Source organism: Diplodia corticola (assembly GCF_001883845.1).
Source record: "Diplodia corticola strain CBS 112549 chromosome Unknown scaffold14, whole genome shotgun sequence".
Lineage (NCBI taxonomy): Eukaryota > Fungi > Ascomycota > Dothideomycetes > Botryosphaeriales > Botryosphaeriaceae > Diplodia > Diplodia corticola.
This window is the reverse complement of record NW_017971493.1, coordinates 262,691-284,657: the sequence shown is the minus strand read 5'-3', so window position 1 is coordinate 284,657 and position 21,967 is coordinate 262,691. Positions and strand designations below refer to the sequence as shown.

The 21,967-nt window shown below is 52.0% G+C and overlaps 6 protein-coding genes across 6 annotated transcripts; 3 read left to right on the top strand and 3 right to left on the bottom strand.

The window, feature by feature from the left end:
* Positions 1 to 6,675: 6,675 nt before the first annotated feature.
* Positions 6,676 to 7,173, top strand: BKCO1_1400097 (uncharacterized protein; the record flags this gene model as incomplete). Its single annotated transcript, XM_020271178.1, has 1 exon — positions 6,676 to 7,173. The coding sequence occupies one exon, from the start codon at positions 6,676 to 6,678 to the stop codon at positions 7,171 to 7,173; it is 498 nt and encodes a 165-aa protein (XP_020132272.1).
* Positions 7,174 to 8,172: 999 nt separating this feature from the next.
* Positions 8,173 to 9,079, top strand: BKCO1_1400096 (uncharacterized protein; the record flags this gene model as incomplete). The annotated part of the gene is made up of 2 exons (XM_020271177.1): positions 8,173 to 8,567; positions 8,677 to 9,079. 2 exons carry the CDS (start codon positions 8,173 to 8,175, stop codon positions 9,077 to 9,079), a joined length of 798 nt encoding a protein of 265 aa, XP_020132273.1.
* Positions 9,080 to 9,287: 208 nt separating this feature from the next.
* Positions 9,288 to 10,391, bottom strand: BKCO1_1400095 (uncharacterized protein; the record flags this gene model as incomplete). The annotated part of the gene is made up of 1 exon (XM_020271176.1): positions 9,288 to 10,391. One exon carries the CDS (start codon positions 10,389 to 10,391, stop codon positions 9,288 to 9,290), a length of 1,104 nt encoding a protein of 367 aa, XP_020132270.1.
* Positions 10,392 to 10,708: 317 nt separating this feature from the next.
* BKCO1_1400094 (short-chain dehydrogenase) lies at positions 10,709 to 11,791 on the bottom strand (the record flags this gene model as incomplete). Its single annotated transcript, XM_020271175.1, has 1 exon — positions 10,709 to 11,791. The coding sequence occupies one exon, from the start codon at positions 11,789 to 11,791 to the stop codon at positions 10,709 to 10,711; it is 1,083 nt and encodes a 360-aa protein (XP_020132271.1).
* Positions 11,792 to 16,503: 4,712 nt separating this feature from the next.
* On the top strand, positions 16,504 to 17,931 carry BKCO1_1400093 (uncharacterized protein; the record flags this gene model as incomplete). Its single annotated transcript, XM_020271174.1, has 1 exon — positions 16,504 to 17,931. The coding sequence occupies one exon, from the start codon at positions 16,504 to 16,506 to the stop codon at positions 17,929 to 17,931; it is 1,428 nt and encodes a 475-aa protein (XP_020132268.1).
* Positions 17,932 to 19,292: 1,361 nt separating this feature from the next.
* BKCO1_1400092 (cell wall anchored protein) lies at positions 19,293 to 21,053 on the bottom strand (the record flags this gene model as incomplete). The annotated part of the gene is made up of 4 exons (XM_020271173.1): positions 19,293 to 20,196; positions 20,303 to 20,448; positions 20,500 to 20,808; positions 20,865 to 21,053. 4 exons carry the CDS (start codon positions 21,051 to 21,053, stop codon positions 19,293 to 19,295), a joined length of 1,548 nt encoding a protein of 515 aa, XP_020132269.1.
* Between the last annotated feature and the right edge of the window lie 914 nt (positions 21,054 to 21,967).

Sequence of the window (21,967 nt, the reverse complement as noted above, 5' to 3'; positions counted from 1 at the left end):
GCGTCGTAATAGACTCTAAACGCGTAAAAGCTATTTAAGAATAGCCGGAACCTAGCTTCTTTCGTAATATATAAGTATTTCTTAGCTTTACTAACTTCTATAGGCGATTCGTATAGAACTACTTCTCTATTACTAAGCCTCTAAATAACCTCCTCCGGGACGCTGCTCGGGCACCTAAGAAAGTACCTATAAAGAAGTTTCGAAAGGGTCTAACTAAGTAGTATATTTAGTTCTACTAGCTAGACGACGCTACGTATACGTTTCGTACGCTAAAAGACGTCTTTTCGTACGGCCCGGTTCTCCGGTACTACGATTTAGTATTATAGCTAATACTTATTACTAATATATCGGATTTCGTCTTAGCTAGTATCCTACTCTAGCTCTAAGCGTAGGAGGGCGACTAAAAATACTAGTTATCTATTACCTACTATAGTAAGAAGTTTATAGCTATAAAAGTACGCTACGATACGTACGATAAGAAACTACTAGCTATCGTTAAATACTTTAACGTATAGCGATACTTCCTCGTATACGTCTCGTATCCGACGCGCGTACTCTATAATTATAATAATCTTAGATACTTTATAAGTACTAAAAAGTTATTAGAATATTAGGCCCGCTACGCTAAAACGCTAGCGAAGTTCGACTTTAAAATTAAATATAAATCTAGGGTCTTTAACCCCGCCGATTCTCTCTCTAGACGACCCGATTACGTATTAGAATTTAAAGAGGTTAAAAAGAAGATATACCTAGACGCTATATTACTAACGTTATAATAGAAGCTATAGATACGAGAACTTATAGATAATTCTCTAAGAGCTACTACTCCTACTACGCGCGGCGTATACGAAGAGTATATAAGAGACCTACGCTATAATAGCTAACTAGATAATACGCTCTTCGTTTCTCTATTAGAACTTATCGCCGCCGTATATACTAGCGCGGCTAGCGAAAACTATAATAACGCGAGGGCCTAGAATTCTAAACTCTTAGATAAGAAAAGCTTACGGCTAGCGTAAGCCCTCGCTAATATAAAAGAAGCTTAGAGCTTCGTACTACGTTAAATAATAGTAGTAGCTATACTTAACGAAAAACTAGCTATAGAGGAACCTCTAAAATTACTATTCTTATTTATTAAGAAGGTCTAGCGGGAAGACGATACCGTCGTCTAGCGCCGGACTTAAATTCTAGAGAAACTTACGGCTAAGAGTTAGTTCTTTAACTAAAATAGCCTCTTACGCCGCTATATAAAGGTCTACGTTTCTTATAATACCCCTTTACGGAATAAGATTATTAGGCGTAACTATAACGACTCTACGGGCGGCTACTATAGCTTTAAACGTATATATAAAGTAATCGTACGTAAGTACGAGTAGCCCGGCCTAAATAAGAAAGTTAAGGCCTATATTAATATATATAACGCCTACTAGAGATATAAGATACGTCGCTATAAGTTCTACGGCCTTCTATAGCCGGTCGAGGTAAAACGAGAGCCGTAAAAATATCTCTCTCTCGATTTTATTACGAATCTTCCTAAATTAAGGGGCCGCGATAGAGGCTTATATAACTTTATTCTAGTAGTCGTAGACCGCGCTACTAAGAAGGTATTTTACTTTCTAGTACGTAAGACGATCGACGTAAAGAATCTTATAGTTCTACTTAAACTATACTTCTTATAGACGATCGTCTCGGACTCTATCGTCTTAGATAGAGGGTTAGTATTTACTAGCGAATACTAGTCTACCCTATACTACGAACTAGGTATTAAACGACGTCTTAGTACGGCATTCTATCCGTAAACGGACGGGTAAATAAAACGTTAAAACTAAGAGATTAAGACGTATTTAAGAATATACTCTAACTAGAAGTAATCTAATTAGGCTAAACTACTACTATAAGTAGCATTCGCGTATAATAATAAGTTATACTCTACTATCGAATATACTCCTAATATTCTAAGCTACGGTATAGATAACGAGACGTTAAACGGTATTCTTAGATCTAACTAGATAAGAAGCCTCGTAGTAGTATTCTCGAGTATTAAGAATATTACTCTCGCGCCCGACGTAGCTAAAGCGTATATCGAACGTATACGTAGCGTATACGTACGTATATACTAGATAATTCTATACGTATAGTAGCTCTAGGCTTAGTACTATAATAAAGGCCGCCTAGATCGCTACTTTAAAATAGAAGACGAGGTTCTACTATTTACGAAGAATATTTATACGAAGCGACCTTATAAGAAATTAGACGGCCGATTTCTTAGTTTCTTTAAAATTATTAAGGAGATTAGAAACTCCGCCTACTAGCTTAAGCTACTAGCCTTAATAGCGCGGCTCTATTTTATCTTCTATATATCTCTTCTAGAGCTATACTCCGTAAAGCCCGGTTTCTAACCGCCCGCTATAGAGTTAGAGAATATATAGAAGGTTAAGACCGTCGTTAACTATAAAGACGGCCTCTACGGTTCGTAATACCTTATTAAATAGCTAGGCTAGCTAAATAAATATAATAAGTAGAAGTACGAGTACGAACTCGAAAACTACTAGAAACTACTTAACGAATACCGTCGACGATACTCTAGAGGAATAAACCTATCGGGTACGAAACGCGTGCGAAGAGTACGCGGAGAATCTTCGTAACGAGGCGAAAAACCTTAAAAAGACCTATTAGGGAATAACTCTAAGAGTACGAAGAGCGTGCGAAGAGTACGCGGAGACCTACTATAAGTAGGCGAAAAACCTATAAAACGCGGGCGGGAAAGGCCTCCTAGCTTAAGAAATAAGACGAAGCGGTAAAAGCTTAGTCTTCGAAATTTAGAGTTAAAGGGCGAAAGCTACTAAATATATCGTTATACTACGGCCGAGATCGATACGTCGCTAAAAGGCACCCGGAATAAAAACCGTAGTTTTTTTCGTAGTTAGGAAATTCTATAGAACCGATTAACTTACGAAAACTTTCGGGTTAATAACTATAATATAAGAAGAATAGATTTTTATTACTAGGCGTAAGCGCCGCGTACGAGAAGCGTATCTAATTCGTATAAAACTCTAAGCCTAGCCTAACTTATAAAGAACCCTAAAACCTCGCTAAATATTAAAACTAAATTTTACCTATCCTCTACTTCTTACTTTACTAAGGGCCCGTATTAGTACTACCGTATACTCTTCTAGCTATTACTCTCGTTAAGAGACTTATCGCGGTTCGGGTCGAGGCTATCCTTCTTAAAGAGATTATTCTAGCTACGTAAAAGGCGGTTCTTAGTAGTTACGTCGATACGTTAGTTCGTAGAGAGTATTAAACCGATACCGCCTATACTAAGCTATACTAAGGGTTAGTAAAAGTAAAAGCGGACGGTTAAGAAAGCCCTTATCTACTTACGTTAGAGATTATAGTCGCGAGAGATCTATCGAGCGTATAAGTACTTCTTAAAATCGTTAGCGTTCGTAACGCGAGCCTTCTCGAGCCGGCGAAAGTTCTTAACGTAGTTAAGATACTTAAAGGCGTAGCTACGGACTAGATTCTACTTCTTAGAAGTATTATAACGAATAGCCTACTAGCGTATAAACGATAATACGTTTATAGCGCGGCGAAACTCGAAAGACGGCTAGATAGGCGAAAAGAGTTAGCTAAAAATACGACGCGTATATAAATCGTAGGATAAAACTTATCTAAGTATAATCGTACCGCGCTCTAGTATACCTCTAGTACTTTAAGAGCGGTATCTTACGTATATAGTCTTACTTAATAATATTCTTTACGTTATTATTAATCTAAGAAGCGGAAGCCTAGTATAAAAGATAACGTTTATAGAAGGCCTTATAATAAGACGGAATTAGCTCTTAATAAGGAGCTAGACCGCGGATACTAACGAGACGACGTCGAGAGACGTTCCGTATACTAAACGGCTTATAGTAAGCCCGAGCCTTATCTTTATCTTTATTTTAAGCTAATTTAAGACCGAGCTAGCTTATACGAGATAGCTTCTTCTCTTTCTTACTTATACTACCTATAGGACTAGCTTCTAGAGTAATAAGAGACGTCGAAGAACGAGCGGTAGAGCCGCGGGAGAGAGTTAAAGATAAAGCTATATTAGAAAATAGATATAGCGTAGAGTCGGAAAACGATCGCGTAAGAGAATTCTAATATACGAAGGCTTCTTACTAGCTCCTCCTACGGCACGCGTACGTAAAACGCATAGGCCCGGATTCTATAAAAATATACCTATCTAATAGGAGAAACTATATCTATCTAACGCCTAAGTACTACTCGTAAAGGGGTAAGAACCTATTATCTAGCTAATAGATATAGGTATAATAATACTAGCTACTAAACCTAGCCGTAGACTAAAAATTACGAGTAGTAGTAGTAAACTCTATAAAGATAAATACGCCTAATATAATTACTACGAAGGGATATCGGGGGAGAAGTACGCGCCGCGTATACTATACGTACTTAGAACGTATAAATAATAGTTCTAAAACGCTTAAGCTATATACGAGACTCGCGATTAGAAACCTAAAAAGATAAAAGACGGAATAACCGCTATTACGTAGAAAGTAATTACTACTTCCTTTACGTAGAACTAAACCCCTAATAGAGTTCTACTTTCGAATACTCTAAGCCGCGTAACGGCCTAGAGTAGCTAAACTTTTCTACTATTCTAGCGTATAGCGCTATATATCCGACCCGCGTATAATAGTCGTACGCGTTAAGTATACTCCGCGCATCTACTTATAATATAGATAAAAGCGGATATTCTAAGAAATATAGGCTACGGCTTTCGCGCCTAGGGATTTTCTTAACGATCCTAGCTACGAGCTTTTTTCTTTCTAATAAGAAAGGTTTTCCTCGTAGAAGGTATATAAGATCCTCGAGTTTTTTTATCCTTTACGGGGTCGTAGTCGACCCCTATAGTAGAGGGGGTAGTATAAGAACCTATAGCCGCGTCTCGTATACGCTTCGTATACGAAACCTATAGAAGTTACGTACTAGTTACGTAACTCTCGCTTAGCTATATATAAAAGCCCTTCGGCCTACGGGCGAAGGCCGAATTCTCTAAGAATTCGTCTATTAATTATAAGCTCTCTTTTTATATCTATCTTAAGCTCTCTATTCGTGCCTTATACCTTATAATTAGCCTACCGAAGGTTATAGACATCCTATTACGTTACGAGCGTAGTAGAATATCTATTTATAATAAACGTAAGAGACTAATTCGCTTAAATACTACTAAGCTACTACTCTTAAATAAGCTTAGTAAGCTATAGTATCTCGGCTCGTTACTAACGACGCTAAGAGGCGAAGATACGGCCATTAATACTAGACGAGTAATTATAATAGAAGCTTAGATTTTCTTATTAATAATAAATCTTCTATTCGCTATTAACGTTATTACGGTTAGTAGTAACGAAGAGAAAGCCTATCTTATAATCTATACGGATAGAACCTCTTCTAGAACGGCGACTATTTAGCTAATTCGGTCTAGACGAATAGTATTCGTCTAGATAATCGTTATCGTCCGGATTAAAGTTATTACGGGTGCTATTCTTTCGCCCCTTACGATTATAGATAATACGTATCTAATAGACGGCTTTATTTATCTTCTTCTACTTACGCTTACGGAAGTCTATACTATACGTAAGGCCCTAGTTATAATAAGCCCTTTCGCTATTAGCGAAGGACTCGAACGTCTCTATCGGTAGAGGCTTAATAATAAAGATCTATTCGCTCTCGTCTATTATAAACGAAGGATAAAGAAGCTAGAATAGAACTCTATTATTCTTAATAGCGGTATTAGAATTCTCTTCGATTTTACTAAGGGCTATAATATTCTTCTTAGACTTAAATCTAGACTCCGGCTCGTTTTTAGCGAAGATATTATTACTAGTAATACTAGCTTTATTATTAACGAGCTAGTATCTATTATCGAACTCGCTAGTAAATCCGAAATCGATAATCTCTATAGTAGTATAGATAGGAGGCGCGTCTTCGCGTTCGTTAGAACCGAGCGGATTAGGCGGTAGTAGTAATTAGCGGGCGACGTATATACTTAAGATACGTATACGTTTCTATCTAGGCGGTTCTCGTCTAATACGTATAATATAGTATATCGCTTCGTTTAGAACGTAGTCGGATATACTAGTCGGTATAAACGAAGTATTATTACTAGAGGCTTAAGGCTTAAGGCTTACGGGTTACGTTATTTAATAATTATAAGCTATAAGGACTATAGCTTCGGTCGCACCGAAGTAGAGTAGAAGAATTTATAGCGTAGTATATACGTTTAAAATACTATAATTATAGTAGTAAGTATTATTATTATATTCGTTATTACCGAACGTGCTATACTAATCGCTAAAAAGTGGGGAGGGTGGTACGTTAAGATTTCGAGGGTGGTACGTTATCGCTTCCCGAATTAGCCTGTGCACTTACTCAATCCAGTATCCATGCGCACTGCTTAATTACCTTTAGCGGCACAACACCCCCCCGGACCGCCTAGCCCCGAACTCATCGCCTGCCATCGTGCGCAAACCTACACGGTAGACCCTTGCTGCGCCATGGCTTGCGAGTCGTTAGACGAATGCTCCCATACAAATGTCTCCCCTCTTCCACCCCCATGATATCCGCCCGCAAACAGCCCCTAAGAGACAGACATCCACCTGATTCACCATGTCGACCGCAAAGCCCGCCTTTCCCAATTACGACCCCAGTGTTCACGAGGGTCTTCAGCTTGCCTCAATCTACGACCGGAAGATAACCGAGGGCCTCCAGCCCGTCGCACAAGAGCCCAAGTATTCCACCGACAACAACTGGCACGAAGCCCCCCAAGTCTTCATCCAGGAGGAGCCCAAGTACCTTGCCGAAGATGGCGACTTCAGTGCCATCAACCTGACATCGCCGAACACTCCGACAACTCCGGCCCCGACTTATCGGACATACCCAGTCAACCGTGTGAGCGACGACGGCATTTCACTGACAAGGGCGCTGACCTTCGATGCCTCAACCATCGACCTTGAAAAAAGCAAATCGAAGAAAGAAAAGCAGAAGCGGATATGCGGATGCACACGCACTGTTTTCTGGCTTTCCCTTGCCTTGGGTGTTACCATTGCCGTCGCCGCTTCCCTTGCCGCCGGCCTCCTTCCAGTGAACCCCCACAAGGACGATTAATCGAATTCAAAGTCGACTGAATCGGTGGGTGGACCTTGCTGCTATACGCGCTCCATGCAAATGTGCTGATATGGTGCCAACAGAGGCTTTTGAAACACAACCCTCATCTCAATTGGGGGAAATCTGTCAGGCCTGGGCCCATTGTACCACCTGCTACGTGGTATCGGTGCAAACAAGCCGACGCCTTCCTTCACCGAGAAGTCCAACGGTCCCCTCCAACATTGCTCCATGATAGGCTCATCTCGTTGGATCCCTGGCCCCGGAGTGGTCTATTGGTTTCGTTTGGCGAAGTTACCTTGGCATTGGTCTTCGCTCGACCAAACCCAACCACTTGATAGGCCGCGGACACGTCCCTGCATGCTGTGCTACCATCGGTCATCGGAAAGCCAAGGCGCCGCCAACGGGCCAGGTGAAGTCCAACGCCAAACCTAACCAGTCGGCTTGTTGCCCCCTTTGCGCTAGTACTTCAAAGCACCACTTGCAGCTGTGGGCTGAACATCCAATCATCCCGAACATTGCAGGCAGGTTTTTGGAGTTGAGTTTGCCGCAACTAGATCTGGATCGTTTGGCCCCCAATTCCAGGCTTCGAGGCTTCGGTCCCTAAACTTGAACTTTGCCAGTAGATCGCCAGACCTTCGCTATGGGATATCAAATCGGCCTCTACTCTTTCCATACGAAGAGTGGCACTTGACGCCATTGCGATTTTGCAGTGTTATATTGCTAGCTCCTTCTGATGAGCAAGAGCAACAGTTGGCCGTCTTGCGGGGATGCTTGTGAAACAACAAAGCTCGTAAATGCGGCACGACGTCAAGATAGAAATACATCTGGGTGCTTCTTTGCTTAGCGCAATGCAGCGCCTTGTTGTATGCTTAATTTAGCTGTTCCCCAGAAGCCATATCAAATCGTTTTTAACGCATTCGTCGCACTCATCCGCACTTCTCGTTTCCCTCGAAACCGCACACCGGCTCAAACCCTCCGTATTTACGCCACCTTTGGGATATGGACGACAATTTAGATCATCCCAATCATCATGCTTCACTCGCAGCAGAAGGCAAATCAAATGACCCTGTTCGTGCCAACAGAAACCATGAACGGCGTGCGCTTGACGCCCCTGAACTCTACGTCGAGGAGCCCAAATACCCTGCCGCTCACACCCGGTATACCACCGCCCCCGAGGCCATCACTTCGGACGACAAAGAAGTCTCCTCGAGCCGACAGCCCAATCACATGGCACACCGCAAACTCATCCTTGGCTGTGCTCCCATCACCTTCGCCCTCCTCACCCTCCTGGTCATCCTTCTCATCGGCGCCGCGATTGGCGGCGGCGTAGGGGGGCATCTCGCAGCAGCAAACAAGCCCACGGCAACCATCACCGCCACCGTGACAGCGCAACCGTGAGCACCACCACTTCTTCCTCTCCACCTTCCAACTCCCCCAGCCCCCCCTATCTCACCTGCAAATCCGTACAAAACCCGCACCAAACCCAACTAACCCAACCCACAGAAACCCCACCCCCACCCCCACCACCAGCACCATCGGCGCCTCCCGCCGCCCCACCAACACCACCACAGCCCCCACCACCACCCTCTCTCCCTCTGCCAGCCAGCCCTTCCACTTCACCCTCTACGCCTCCCCCTCGTTCGCCGGCTCCGCGCACACCGTCTCGCCCACCACCGGCTCCGCCAACGTCTCGCTCCCGTGGAGCGCACGCAGCTACGTCTGGGACCAGCGGGGCAGCGTCTGCTGCGCGCTCTTCTGCCGCGGGGGCCGCGACGTGGGGTACCGCTGCAACGGAGTGACGTATCAGGACGACGTGAGCGGAGGAGGGGTCGACGGGGTGGCGGTGCAGTGTGGGGGGAATGATGAGGGGGGCGAGGCGCCGCCTGGGGGTTGGTGTGAGGCGTGATGTTGCCGGGAAGGCAGGGGGGTGGAAGGCGGGTGGACGTGGCTGAGGGTATAAGAGGGGAAGGAGGTGCTGGGGGCTTGGAGTGGTGTTTTGTGCCGTTTCTTGGAACGAGTCTAAATTTCACCTCACTTCTCTACGATGCTGGCTCACCGCTGATGCTTAACCGCCCGATTGATCAACCCCTCACGTCTCTCATTTCTCTCCTGCCTCACCCCCTCATAGTGACTCGTTCCAGACCAGTCGTCTCGGCTTCCTTCACCTGAGCTCTCTCACCCTCCAGATACAGGGGCACGCCCCAGTTGTGCGCATGCGGCAGCGGCACCGAATAATACGGCGACCGATACGCCGGATCAAACGGCGACACGAACGTCCCATACGCCCTCCTCGGCCCAGCCCCCAACACCACCAGATTATCCGTCGGCATCAACCCCGGTATCTGACCCAGCGGATCCTCCACCCGCTTCACCCTCTTCTTCTCCGTCCTCCGCACGGACGCTTCCCTCCTCCTCCTCTTCGTCATCGTCGTCTCACCCACGTTCCCCCTTCCCCCTTCCCCCCACCACCTCCTTCCGGCGCCGGCGCCGCCACCACTCCATTCTTCTCCCCTCCCCCCTTTTCCCTCGTACTCGCGCTCCATCCCCTCTTCTCCCTCATCTCTCGCCCGCTTCTTCCCCCCCACTCCGCCACCATCCTGCCACGGCGGGTACGACGGGGAGCAAGGTGCCGACGACGACGAGGTTGGAGAGAGAAAGGGCGGGGAGGGTGAGGGCGAGGGTGAGATGAGGAAGAGGAAGTGAGCACGAGCCGAGGAGATGGGTTTAGGGTGATGGAGAGGGGGCGTATGCTGCTGCGGCTGTAGCGGCGGCTCATGCGGCGGCGACGGTGGTGAGGTACCGCCGATGGTGAGGTGGTTGGCGGCGGCGATGCGAGGGTGGTGGTGCACGTGATGGGGCTGGGTGGTGGTGGTGGTGACGACTACTCCTCCTCGCTTGCGGGATTCTTGGGGGGAGTCGGGCGGTGGTGTCGGGGGGTCGGTGGGTCGAGCCGCTGCGGGTTGGACGCGCTGGTCGGGTTTGTTGAGTTCGACGAGCTGGCGCTCTAGAGCTTCGTGTAAGGAACTGGAAAATGGCGAAAGGGGGTTGGGTTCGGATTGAGTTTGTTGGTCGCTCCACAGTTGTGTCTCGTAGTGGGCGGGAGAGCCACGGTTGATGACAGGGGGCTGAGTGGGCACCGAGTTCCATGTTGGCATGGCCGGATCCGTATCTGGAGTTGATAGTGTAACTGCGTGGAGCTGGTCTTGAAAGTCTTCCATGGTTACAGGAGAACTAGTAGCGAGCCGATTTAGGTGATGCGAATGCTGAGGAGTCTTGACTGTAAAGGGGCTCTTGAACTTGTTCAGGTGTGGAGTGGGACAGAAGAAATGGCGATAGGGGCGGAAGATGCTGGGGTTTATATAGTTTGCTAGATTGCGTGACTGGCGGTAGAGGGATCTTCGGTACTATGAGATTTTTCACCCATAACCATAATTTGTATGGATCAAGAACCGAAGAGTTTCATGCCACGGTACTTAGAGACTGGACTGACCTCACCTCGTCATCGCCTCCTATCACTGGCTCCTCTCACCCCCACTCATTCCCGCACTAGCCCAACAAGCTCCTCACTAACCTTCCAAAGCCGCTCTTCCGCCTCCACGTCCCCCCTCACCCACGGCGCATACGTGATATCCAGCCTCTTCCACCCCCCGGTGGCCCCATCCACTTCCCCTGGCTCCGCCTCCCCACAATTCTCACAATAAAACCCGCCCTTCCCCTCCAGCACCGCCGCCGTCGCGCACCACACCGTCGTCGCGGCGCCCTGCTCCGGGCTCTTGAATATCTGCCGATAGGCCTGATACCGCTTCTTCTCCTCGTCGCTCACATACTTGAACAGCGCCGTGAAGATGCCGCCGGGATTGACGCTGAACGCGTGGACGGGCTTTCCATGTGATCCAGCGGCGACGTTGGCGGTTCCGTACAGCGCGTCGACGCGGTTCGCGTGCAGGACGTTGGCCGTCTTGGCGGCGCCGTACGCGCGCCAGGGATGGTAGGCGCGACGCGAAAAGGATAGGTCGGACAGGTCGAGCGGGGAGGCGGAGGCGGAGGCGCCACCGTGCGCCTTGTGGCCGGCGGACGAGAGGTTGACGACGCGGCTGGCGAATCCCGGCGATGATCCTGCGATGAGGGCGGGCATGAGGAGGGAGGTCAGCAAGAAGTGGCCGAGGTGGTTGGTGCCGAACTGCGATTCGTGGCCGTCGGCGGTGAGGGAGTGCTGCGGGCAGGCCATGATGCCGGCGTTGTTGATGAGGATGTTGAGGGTGGGTGACTGTGACAGGAAGGCGGCGGCGGCGGCGCGGACGGAGTCGAGCGAGTCGAGGGAGAGTTGGACTAGGTGGATTAGGGTTTGGCTGGGCGAAGTGGCGAGGATGGAGGAGCGGGCGGTTTCGCCTTTGGCGAGGGTGCGTACGCCAAGGTAGAGGGTTGCGCCGGTTGCGTGCAGTGCGCGAGCGGTCTCGAGGCCAAGGCCCTGGTTGGCGCCGGTGATGAAGATGGCTTTATCGGCCCATTTGTCAACGAGGTGTTCGTCTTGGACGATTTGGAGAGCGGTCGGTCTCTGATCTCCAGGCCCATTGGGCGTGGCATGAAGGGGTGCGTAAGGAGTGATGCGTCCAGACATGGTTGAGTATCGAGATATGGTCATTGGTATGGGTTGATGGATGGAATCTATATATCAAGACAAACACGGAGTTAAGCTGTGGATATGGATTTAGTACTACACAGCCAGCTTGTTCGAAGACATTTCGTCCGTTCAAAGCATGGTGGGGGCCATATTCCCCTTATTGGAAGAATTGAGTCTTAGTAGTGGTTGGGTGGATGGAGCGGATATAGGACGGACGGCGGACGAATAGCGGGTGAAGTTCGTCGTCGAGCCCGATGTCTGCGGGCGAATATGTAGTCAAGAGGCTGTGCGAGGCAGGAAACTCGGCGAAAAGTTGGCGAGTAAGAAGAGATCGATACCTACCTAGGTAGCGGTCGGGCCTGTCGGCGTTCTTGCCAGCCTTGTTAGGCGCATTCCTGGGGAGGAGCGATCGTTGGGTAGGCATGTTGTCATGGAAGCGAATGGGGCAGGATCGGGCAGGCTCGGGAGCCGGCCGCTCTCACCTGCTCTCTACTCCGTACCTTTTCACGTGTGACGGTCATACACCTATCGGCAGAGAGGAGCCACGACCATGCTGGCGACTGTCACGCCGCGTTGGCTGCGTCATGCACATGCACAACGCAAGCGCCAACACCGGCGAGTCAACAGGCGCGCCGGGCCATCGACGAGCCCACACGCACATCTCTGCTGCTTCCATCAACACTCCATCAGCTCGCGCGATGCCTGGATCCTGTCAGCGTCGACTGTTGCCTGGAACTTCAATCGGCTGATCAGGACGATGGCGTAACCGTGCATGTCACCGCTGGACAGACGGCTCCTGGCCTTGCTGCCTCTGTCGCCCTCTTCTTGGCATGTCGGAGCCTGACGATGGTGCGCTCCACGTTTCCGATGCTGCGCCCTTCGTGGTGTCTGGGCCAAGCGAAGGGCGATGCGGGGCACGAAGGGCGTGGTTCGCAGCACAAGGCGACACTTGGCACCGGCAAGACACGGGTACCTGTCAAGAGATCGGCCACTCCGGTACATCTCGGCAGCAGCAGAGCCGCAACTCTCACCGGAAATCGCTTGCTCTGTAATCGCAGACGACCATGCTGACGTTTCACCTCCTTGTCCCTGCATTGCCGACCCGTACCTCGATTTCTGGCGCAATCACCGACCATCTTGTCAATTCATGAACACTTGGCCATGCCGCCCCATGCACAGCTACGTGTGGTCAGCTAGCTGTTGACCACTCGGTCGCCAAAGGACACCCAGCTCGCTCTGCCAGACCCTTGCCTGGTGCGTCTGGCTATCCGAACCTCAGGCCCTCGGACAGCCTTGGTAAGCGGATGAAACCCAATGCCTTCTTGCAGCCACAACTCCATGCACATTCATCTCGAACCTGTCCGGTGACCTCCTTCGACAGCTCGGATACGTGTCCATCGAGCAAACGGCGGTCCAAGTCCATCATGTAACGATCGATGGCGCCCCTCGTGCGCTGTCTGTCCATTCGTCAGCGTCCTCATCAGCTCCAGCTGTTCCACTGCACCATCGCCCACAACCGCAGAAGGACGTATCGTCTGCGTTCTCCGCATGTATTTTAAGACGCCCGCCTCCCGGTATCCAACATTGGTCTTGAACTGCATCACACCGAGCATCACTTCCAACCGACCTGCTTCCACCAGACTTGTAGTCTCTACCATGTCTTACAACAACAGCAGCAGCAACAGCAACAGCAACAGCACGGAAAGGGTGAGCATGTGATTGGAGCTGGAAGGGTGAGGTTTGTCAATAACAGCTAAGCGTTGAGCAGTCAAACTCGCACTCCTCGAACCCTTCGAGACTGCCTGGGTCCCAACAATACAGCGCCCAGACCGGCTCGTTGGGGACAAACAACACACCACTTGAAGATATTCCGGAAGGCGGGGGCTCGTACAGCCTTCGAAGGTGGTGGAACGAGAAGCCGAATCAACAACCATGGCACCCTGGCCAGCGCTCAGATCCTAAAAGCTCATGAGCTGTGTTGTACCCGGAGTCAATACACGTAAGCGGATGCAGAAGGCCCGCTCATCGGAGGGCTCTATTATTGGCCTTGAGGAACTTTCGGATCTACCCTCGCCGGCTCGATCGGCGGTTGGCTCAAGGGAGGGTCAATCAAAAAGAGGAGTGGTCGGCACGGCAGGAGCAGATGACATCGGCGCGAGCCGGATCGGCGGTTTGGCCACTGGTGCTGCGGTGCCGTGGTGCCTCGGCGCTGTGTGTCGAATCGGGCCAGCGTCGCAGAGTTAGTTCAATTGAAGACAATCCCCTCGACTGCTTTTTCTTGTGGCATATTCGGGCGACGACAATGATCCTGGCATGTGCGCAGCCAACAAGCTTCCGGCCTGCAACATGGCAGACTTGTCCTCAGACCGCTGGACTCACCGACATGGCACAGACTGTGGCTGCTCTGCAGGCTTGAGCTCAGGGGCAGCTGGGCTCTAAGACTGACAGAAACCGCATTCCAGCAGGATGACGCGGCGAGGCAGCGGCTAAAAAAGAAGGCGGAGAGGGACTGATGAAGACTGCCTTGGACCCCCCCCCCCACCGTTTCGCCACCAGCCTAAGCCCCTTGCGTGAGCATGGCGGTCTTGGGTCAATCAAAAACCCTGTGCCGATCGAGCGGGGTAGTTGCACGCGAGCTGAACGCTGAACGCTGAACGGAACGCAGTCCTTCCTGGATTTCACTTGACAGCACGAGGCAAGGAAGCACGGACTGTCAATCGAATACCTTCATCAGGAGCACAGACACGTATCTTTGGATGTGAAGTGCGTTCACGGTCGGCATGGCCAACGTCTTATTCTGATTGGCTCGTCCCACCATGACGCCCAGCGCTCGCATAATCTCAGGCGCTGTGATTGCCCATGCTCCAAGCGAGCCAATTACCACGGGTGCAAGCAGCCTCAGCAGCGGAAATGGATCCACATGCTGCCCACAAAGGTGTGGTGTCTCGATCGATAGGGAAGCTGAGCGTTGCCCAGTCGCCGATGCTATTCATAGCATGGTGAGGGGCCGGCCCAGCTGGTGCAGTATAACAGGAGCCGGCTCCCGAGCTTCGACATTCACACCGTCCCATTGCTGACCGATCCCCTCGAGCCGAGCCATGCGCGTTGTCAACTGTTCTAATCCACCGGTTCACTGGCCTGTAGATCCCGCCAAGATGCAGAAGAGAATAGTGAGGCGGCATCCCCGAATGCTGAATGCCGAACCTAGCTCGCTCACCGAGTGATAGATCAAATGCCGCCTTCGGTGCTGGTCTGCTCCAGGCGGACTTGCACTGCGCCGTCCATTTGCCAAATTGAACACGATCCACCAGGCCAGCTGATACTCCACTGCAGTCCTTCATCGCCTGCATCGCATGTCGCACCGCTCGCACCTGACCATGCCTGTCTCCAAGGCATACTTCGGCTCGGCCCCCTGCTGATGGGCCCCAGGCAACACCCGCCCCCGAACCCCTCCGAGGCGGTGCAACGGCGCCGCCACATCACCACCCGCACAATAAGGCAACTGCCTCAGCCTCGCACGTCGGGGAACAAGTTTCAGCCTTCAGGTGTGATCCATATAGTCCCACATTGCTCGAGGACGGTTCTCGGTTCTTCCGATCATGTCCGTTCAGGCTGCTGGGACTAGCGCCTCACCACCTTCTGATTGGATCGTCGCCGGCCCGTGCCGTTGTCCTGAAGGGCTGCAGACCATGGTCGAAGGGCGGCGAGGGCCTTGTCCTGTAAACTCGTCTTCCATCCATTCCGTCCCGACGCTGTCGCCCTTCACTTGGCACCCGCCCACGCCGTCCCGCCGCCGCCCTGCCTGTCGTTGACGGACCCAAACAGTACACCGGCACAGATGACCTGAGCCACCCCGGACTCATATACAATAAATCACGACATTCGTTTGCTCCTCACCCGAGTCCTCTCGCTTTTCACAAGGTACTATCCCACTGTACAAGTCGCCTGCAACCGCTCCCACTCTAATACAGAATGCATAAAAAAGGCACTACCGCACTGTTCTCCGTGCAGTAGGTACGAACCGTCTTTTGCCTTGGCTCCGACTAATGGTCTGGGCTGACCATAGCCTTAGTCTTGTCGACCGAAGTCGTAACTGTGCTTGCGATTGCACGGCCATCGAACACAAGCACTCGCTCATCCGCATTTGCTCCAAGGAAGCCCAAAGTCAGAACAGCTCGCCGACGAGCCCTCGATCTCTTTCAGCCGACTCCTCCGAACCAACACTCGTTGCACCAGGGAGCCACTCACAGCACAACACGTCTTCGCCCTACCTTCCGTCAAGCTGTTCCTCACCCGCTTCAGCCTTACCGGACGAGAAAGTCATCTGCACACCCTGGGATCTCGCAGCTAAACGGGAACAAAATCCGGATCATCTCCCATCTTACTCCCCCTCGTCGCAACGCATTTCTGCCGAGCAAGGATCCGTTCAACTACAGACACCATCTGCCCACGACGACTGTGCCCGCGCCACCCCGAAACTGCTCCGCCGACGCTGTCACGATCTTTTTGGGAGACTCAAAGTAAAGATGCGTCATCCTTTTCGTGGCTTTGATGGTCAGAGGGGATCGAGGGGTCATCTTCCGGTTGAGATGAGCGGTCAAGAGTCTATCCGGCATGAACTCCCCAGCCAATATAGTTATGCCGCCGAACTCGACGCCAGCCATACATTTCAACCATCCGCGTCACACACCTTCGGGTGCGAGTATGCGATGGAATCTCTTGTTGGTGTCGGCTCCATCTTTCCAGTTGAGTTGCCGACCGATCCAAGCCCTGGTCAACTAGGTAATTTCAATGACTACATGGGCTCTCCCGCGGTGGGAATGATGAACCGTTTCGACGGCCCCTTCCTCGGCGGTGCAAATGACTTCCCTGGATCAGCCCAAGCAGGTACCCACGAGCTCTTTACACCATCGGCTCAGGACTGCGCACTCAATCTATCCGAAGCCCACAGCCAGCCTCAGGGGAGTCACACAACTCCTGCGCAGCCCCCGAACGCCACTAACGCCTATCGCCCTCTTCCGCACAACACCATATCAAGGATTCCAGACCTTCCTACGCTCACTCTGCAGACGGACGGATTTCAAGGGAGAAGCATCCCGTCTTCAAGGCGGCAATCCTGGCAGAGCGGCAGATCTTCAGCCGTGCAAAGCCAGTTCACTGGCACGACACCTTCATCCGGCTACCTCAGCACCCCGTTCAGTTCGATCCAGTCATCGTTCGACACGCCCCACTCTTCCCATCCACCAAGCGGGCTCAATCCCTCAAGTGCAAGCTTCGGCCGCAGCGCAAACCTTTGGTCATCGGAAAGTGCAGTGTCTTACAAGCAGAACGACAACTACGCCTTGTCGCCGGAACCCTCTCGGATGACTGGGTTCCGATCGTTCGGAGAGATGCCCTCGTACCTGGACTTCTTCCCCGACACCTCCCCCTTTAACGCCAATCCATCCCCGACAACAACTGGCGCCAACGCTCAGCAACCACCCACCAACCGCGCCGAAACCCTCGCCCCGCCCCCCCTCCGCATCCTCGCCCCAACCCCGCACTCCTCCGCTCCACCCGCCCCGACCCGTCCACCTCAAGCTCCGACGCAACACCATCAACAACAACATCTCACATCGTCAACATCGTCATCATCACCGCCTCACGATCCTAGCGCCACCCTCAACTCCGACGCCCCCACCACCACCTCCCCCACCGCACCACCCCCCCTCCACACACCCACACCCACACCCAAAAAAACCCCCACCCCCAACCCCTTCTGCCCCCGCTGCAACCGCCGCTTCACCAGCAAACCCCGCGACCTCGGCCGCAACATCCGGCGCCACCTCTCTCTCGCGTGCCCCGCGCAGCGCGACGTCGGGGCGGATGCGGATGGACAAAACGGGCAATCAGACGGGCAGTATGTTGCGCATGTGCAGCGGCCGCCGCGGCTGCCGTGCTCGTTTCACGGCGTGTGCGGCAAGACGTTTGCGAGGGACTGCGCGAGGAGGGTGCATGAGAGGAGGCAGCATGGGGCTGTTGTTGGGAGGGTGGTGGCGAGGGAGAGGGAGAGGGGGGGGTTGAGGGGGGGAGCGGGAGCGGGAGCGGGAGTGGGAGGGCGGCGGGGTGGGGGTGGGGTCGGCTTTGTGGATGGATGAGTCATGATTGTGATGAGTGATCTAATGTCTGTTTCCTTTTCCTCGGAGGGTGGTAATTCAAAGAAAGGGTGGTTTACCGGATGGGTTGCCGGATGGTAGGCTGCCGGGGGAGACTAATCGGGCGGCTTATATTTCGTTTTTCTACCTTCTTCTGATGTATGTACTAGCAAAAGTAATCCTGTCGTCCGTGTTTCCTCCGGACTGCGCAAGAGCTTTGCCCTTTTGCAAGAGTACACAGGCAGCCGGCTGTCTGATTCCAACTCGCAGCTTATTATCTCATGATTCGCATCAGATCTCCAGTATGCGCCTGCCATCACTTGCAATCTGAAGAGGAAATCCAAAGTGTCAAGGGGTCTGCTTTCTCGGTGTACCCGAGCAGCTGCCTACACACATTGCTCGGCACTTCCGACTCCAACAATAACGTCGGTCAAACATGCTCCCTGATGATGTCCAGCCTGCCGGGTCTGGCCCCACAATCTCCCGCGCCGCAGGAGTTCACGCATGCATAGCCGCCCGCCCCCACAAAACTGCACAGCCACTGGCCCCAGGACCCCACGCGCCACATGCGGAACGCCTCGTACTCAACTGTGCCACAGCAGGTCCCCATTGGCTGAGAGGGAAGCAATATTAAAATGAGAATATTGACCGTCCTCATCAGATCTCGTGCCATCCAGGAAAGAAAAGGCGCCTTGCAGCCTGCTTGCTGCTCACGCCTCCTGCGCCGGCCTTTGACAGCCGTTCAGCGTCCCCACCCATCCCCGCAGCATTGTACCTCGAGTACCTTTTCTTCCTCTCTTTCATCCTCCTCACCCCCATCATCACCGATATGCCGCCCGTAGCACGTAACAGTCTCCCGAACCCCCCAACCCCCCAAACTGATCCCCATTCCATCCATGGCTCCTCCCATACCGACTAATCACTACCCCCCAGCCCGATCCTGCCCGCATATCCTCTTCTCCGTGCCTTATCCTAGCACAGAAGAAGCTCAAGCGGGTACAGCTCATAGCGAAATTTGTTTGGTCTCTTTTCCTGAGGCCGTTGTACACAAAAAAGAAAAAAAGAGAAGGGGGGGGAAGAAAAAAGGCGTTTTCTACGACATCAAGAAATGTCTTCAGTGATGAATATCGTCGGATAGCGAGAGGGGTGGAGCTTCATGCTGTGCGGAGCATGCAGACTAACGTCTTTGGAAGGGCGTGGAGATAGCCTTTTGAAAAAAAAAAAAGTCATGAATATGGATCTCATAGAATCGCGCTTGATATAAGGCCAGTCGCTGGTCTGATGTTGCAATATGCTCGAAACTGACCATGCAGTCTGCAACGCCAAAGCCATTTCAAGAGAACAGCCCTTCGCCAAGGAAGTTCCTACCTACAGCCGGTCCCAGTCGAGAGCTCGAAAGTCCCGTGTGAGCCTGCCAACTCTCCGGGCTCTTCGATCGCTTGTAGTTCATGAGCCAGGGCTGATCCCCCAGTCATTTCTGGTATACGACTTCGGCCATACAGCTCGTATCTGGCTGCATCGGGAGCCTCGGCAACATACGTCCCCACGCCAGGCCGATGTCCCCGCGCGCCTTGAACGCCCTCTTCTTCTCCTCCTCCTCCTCCTCCCTCCGCCGGGCCGGCCATCGGTCCCCGCACCTCCCTCCTTCTTTTGCGGAGTCGAACGCAAAAACGCCACCCGCCCAACAAGATCCCAACACCCACAACCCCGCCCACAACAGCGCCAGCAACAGTCCCCGCGGACGAGCCTCGCCCCGCAGATCCCGAACGCGTAGCAGCAGCAGAAGTCGTCGTCGCAGCGGCGCCACCACCAACCCTCCCCGACGAGAACATACTCGCGACCGCACCCTCCGCAAACCCACCCGCCGGCGCCGTCGCCGTCGCCCCGCCATCCTCGCCGCCCCCCACCACCGCGACCACATCCCGCGGGACCCGGTACGCGGCGCCGTAGAAGTCGAACACGGACCCCCACTTCAAGGTCGACATGTCCAGGACGGCGACGCCCTTGGCTTCCCAGTCGCACGCCAGCGCGCTCGTGTTGATGTTCTGAGGAGCCTGTTGCGTCTCGATGTCGTAGACGGACGAGTCGATCGTGCCGCCGACGGTCAGCATCTGGCGGGGGCCGGCAAGGTGGCAGGTGTGGCCCCAGCGGGGGCTCTCGCCGGCGTAGACGCGGGTCCAGGTGAAGGAGGGGAGGGAGAGGATGTGGATGTCGTCGTAGAGGGTGGGGGCGGTGGCGTTGGAGGGGTCGATGCCGCCGTAGAGGTAGCTGGGTTTGGTTTGGTGGTTGTGTCAGCACTGCTGTCGAGTAGGATACAGGGGTAGGCAAAGAGGTCGTTTGGTAAAAGTGAGGGCGCATGAGACTGGCACTGTACATGTTGTGGCTGGAGTTGTCGGGCGCCGAGGCGGCGACGATGCAGAAGTCGGAGCGGGGAGGCGGGATGTCGCCTGTGACGGACTGTCGGTGCCAGGTCGAAGTCGCTGTGAAATCGTCACAGAGACCGGCGTGATCGAATGCGATCTGTACGGACGGTCACCGGTGTCCCTTGGGGCGGAGTCGGAGTACGCTTACCAGGTCTGTTTGGTTTCCGCTGCGCTGCAGCCCTCCGATAGCAACAAGTGCGCCTCTTTCCCCAATGGCTTCGATGAATTGCAGCCCCCCTGCGACTCGAGGGTTGCCAAGCGTTGCAGTGGAAAGGTTTTGGGAGCTGACATTAACCGTATCCAGCACAATCATACCATCAAGGAACTCTGTATCATTGTTCATTGAGGCTCCTGCTACGGCGGAAGAGCCAGCATCTATTTGGCCATTTAGATAAAATGACAGGCCCAGTGCTGGCGCTTCAGCTGAAGATCCTCGGTTTGGTCGGAGTGGACTGCTCTTTTTACAATCATCAGCGACATGCACGTGAGGGAATTTGTGCTCTTTTGACGGACTTTTGTGATATCATACTGGTCCCATGCATGTGTTGAGGTGTCGTAGCTCCATAGTGAATATGTGTCGCTCTCTGCGGGGGTCCATCCCGGGAATGAAGTGTTGCCAAGAAAGGTGGTTCCTCCATATGTGTATATCTTCGATGCATCGGACGAGGCTTGGAGGGCTGGATCCTGTTTTCTCGTTCTCATTCTTCTGGATTGCTTGGATAGTAATGTTTGTTTTCCAGTCCCAGCTATCTCTCATGTCAATACGCAGCAGTTTCTGGTCTTTGGATATCAGTTTGATTGCCAAATCCAACTTATTGAAGAACACTTACTATACCCTAAAATTTTCCCTTCGCCGTAGTAGAATGTCTCTACTCCACCATCAATGTAGAGAAAGCCGTCCTTTATCGTGGCTTAGAACTGGATGTCAGCTGGAGGATGTGTACCCAAACTCACTCCCTTTTACCTACACTGATGGTGCCAACGCGCACAGTGGTCAGCGATGGGGTCAACAGATTGCCCGTTGGAAGTGGGGCTCAGCAAGAGAAGCGCCAGAAAGGCGTTAATCAAGCATGCAGCCATATCTTGAGACTTGCTGAAAGCGTGAGCTGGCGGAGGGTGCGGAATTTTCGAGGGATTGTGGATACTATTTCACTACTTAACAGCCTTGTTCCATGGACTGGGGTCGAGTTCTGCGGGTCCCCACCTGATGGCTGGTACGATGAGGCTTGCAGAAAAGCCAAGACTAGAGGCCGTTTGAGGCTTGGCCATCACATCATGTTGTTTTTGTTGGAAGGCGGAGTTTCAGCTGTGGCGTTTGGGCGTGCTTCGTCAGCCCCAAAGGCTGGTAGGCTGCCAAAAAAGCCGTTGCCTTGCCGGACGAACGACATGAATTTGTCCACACGCATTTCCCACACGCTGCGTGCATCTTTCTCCGAAAGGCTGACAGTTCACGTCATTTATCTCTTCTTTTCTCCCTTTTCGGCGAGGACTTTCAAGTCTCTCCCAGCCCCGAAAGTCTCAACGAGTTCGCGATCGACTTGAGTATCGGCCAAGAAGACCGAGTTCTTCCAAGTACCTACCATCGCCTTCGTGCCGACAATCGACGCAAGCCTTTC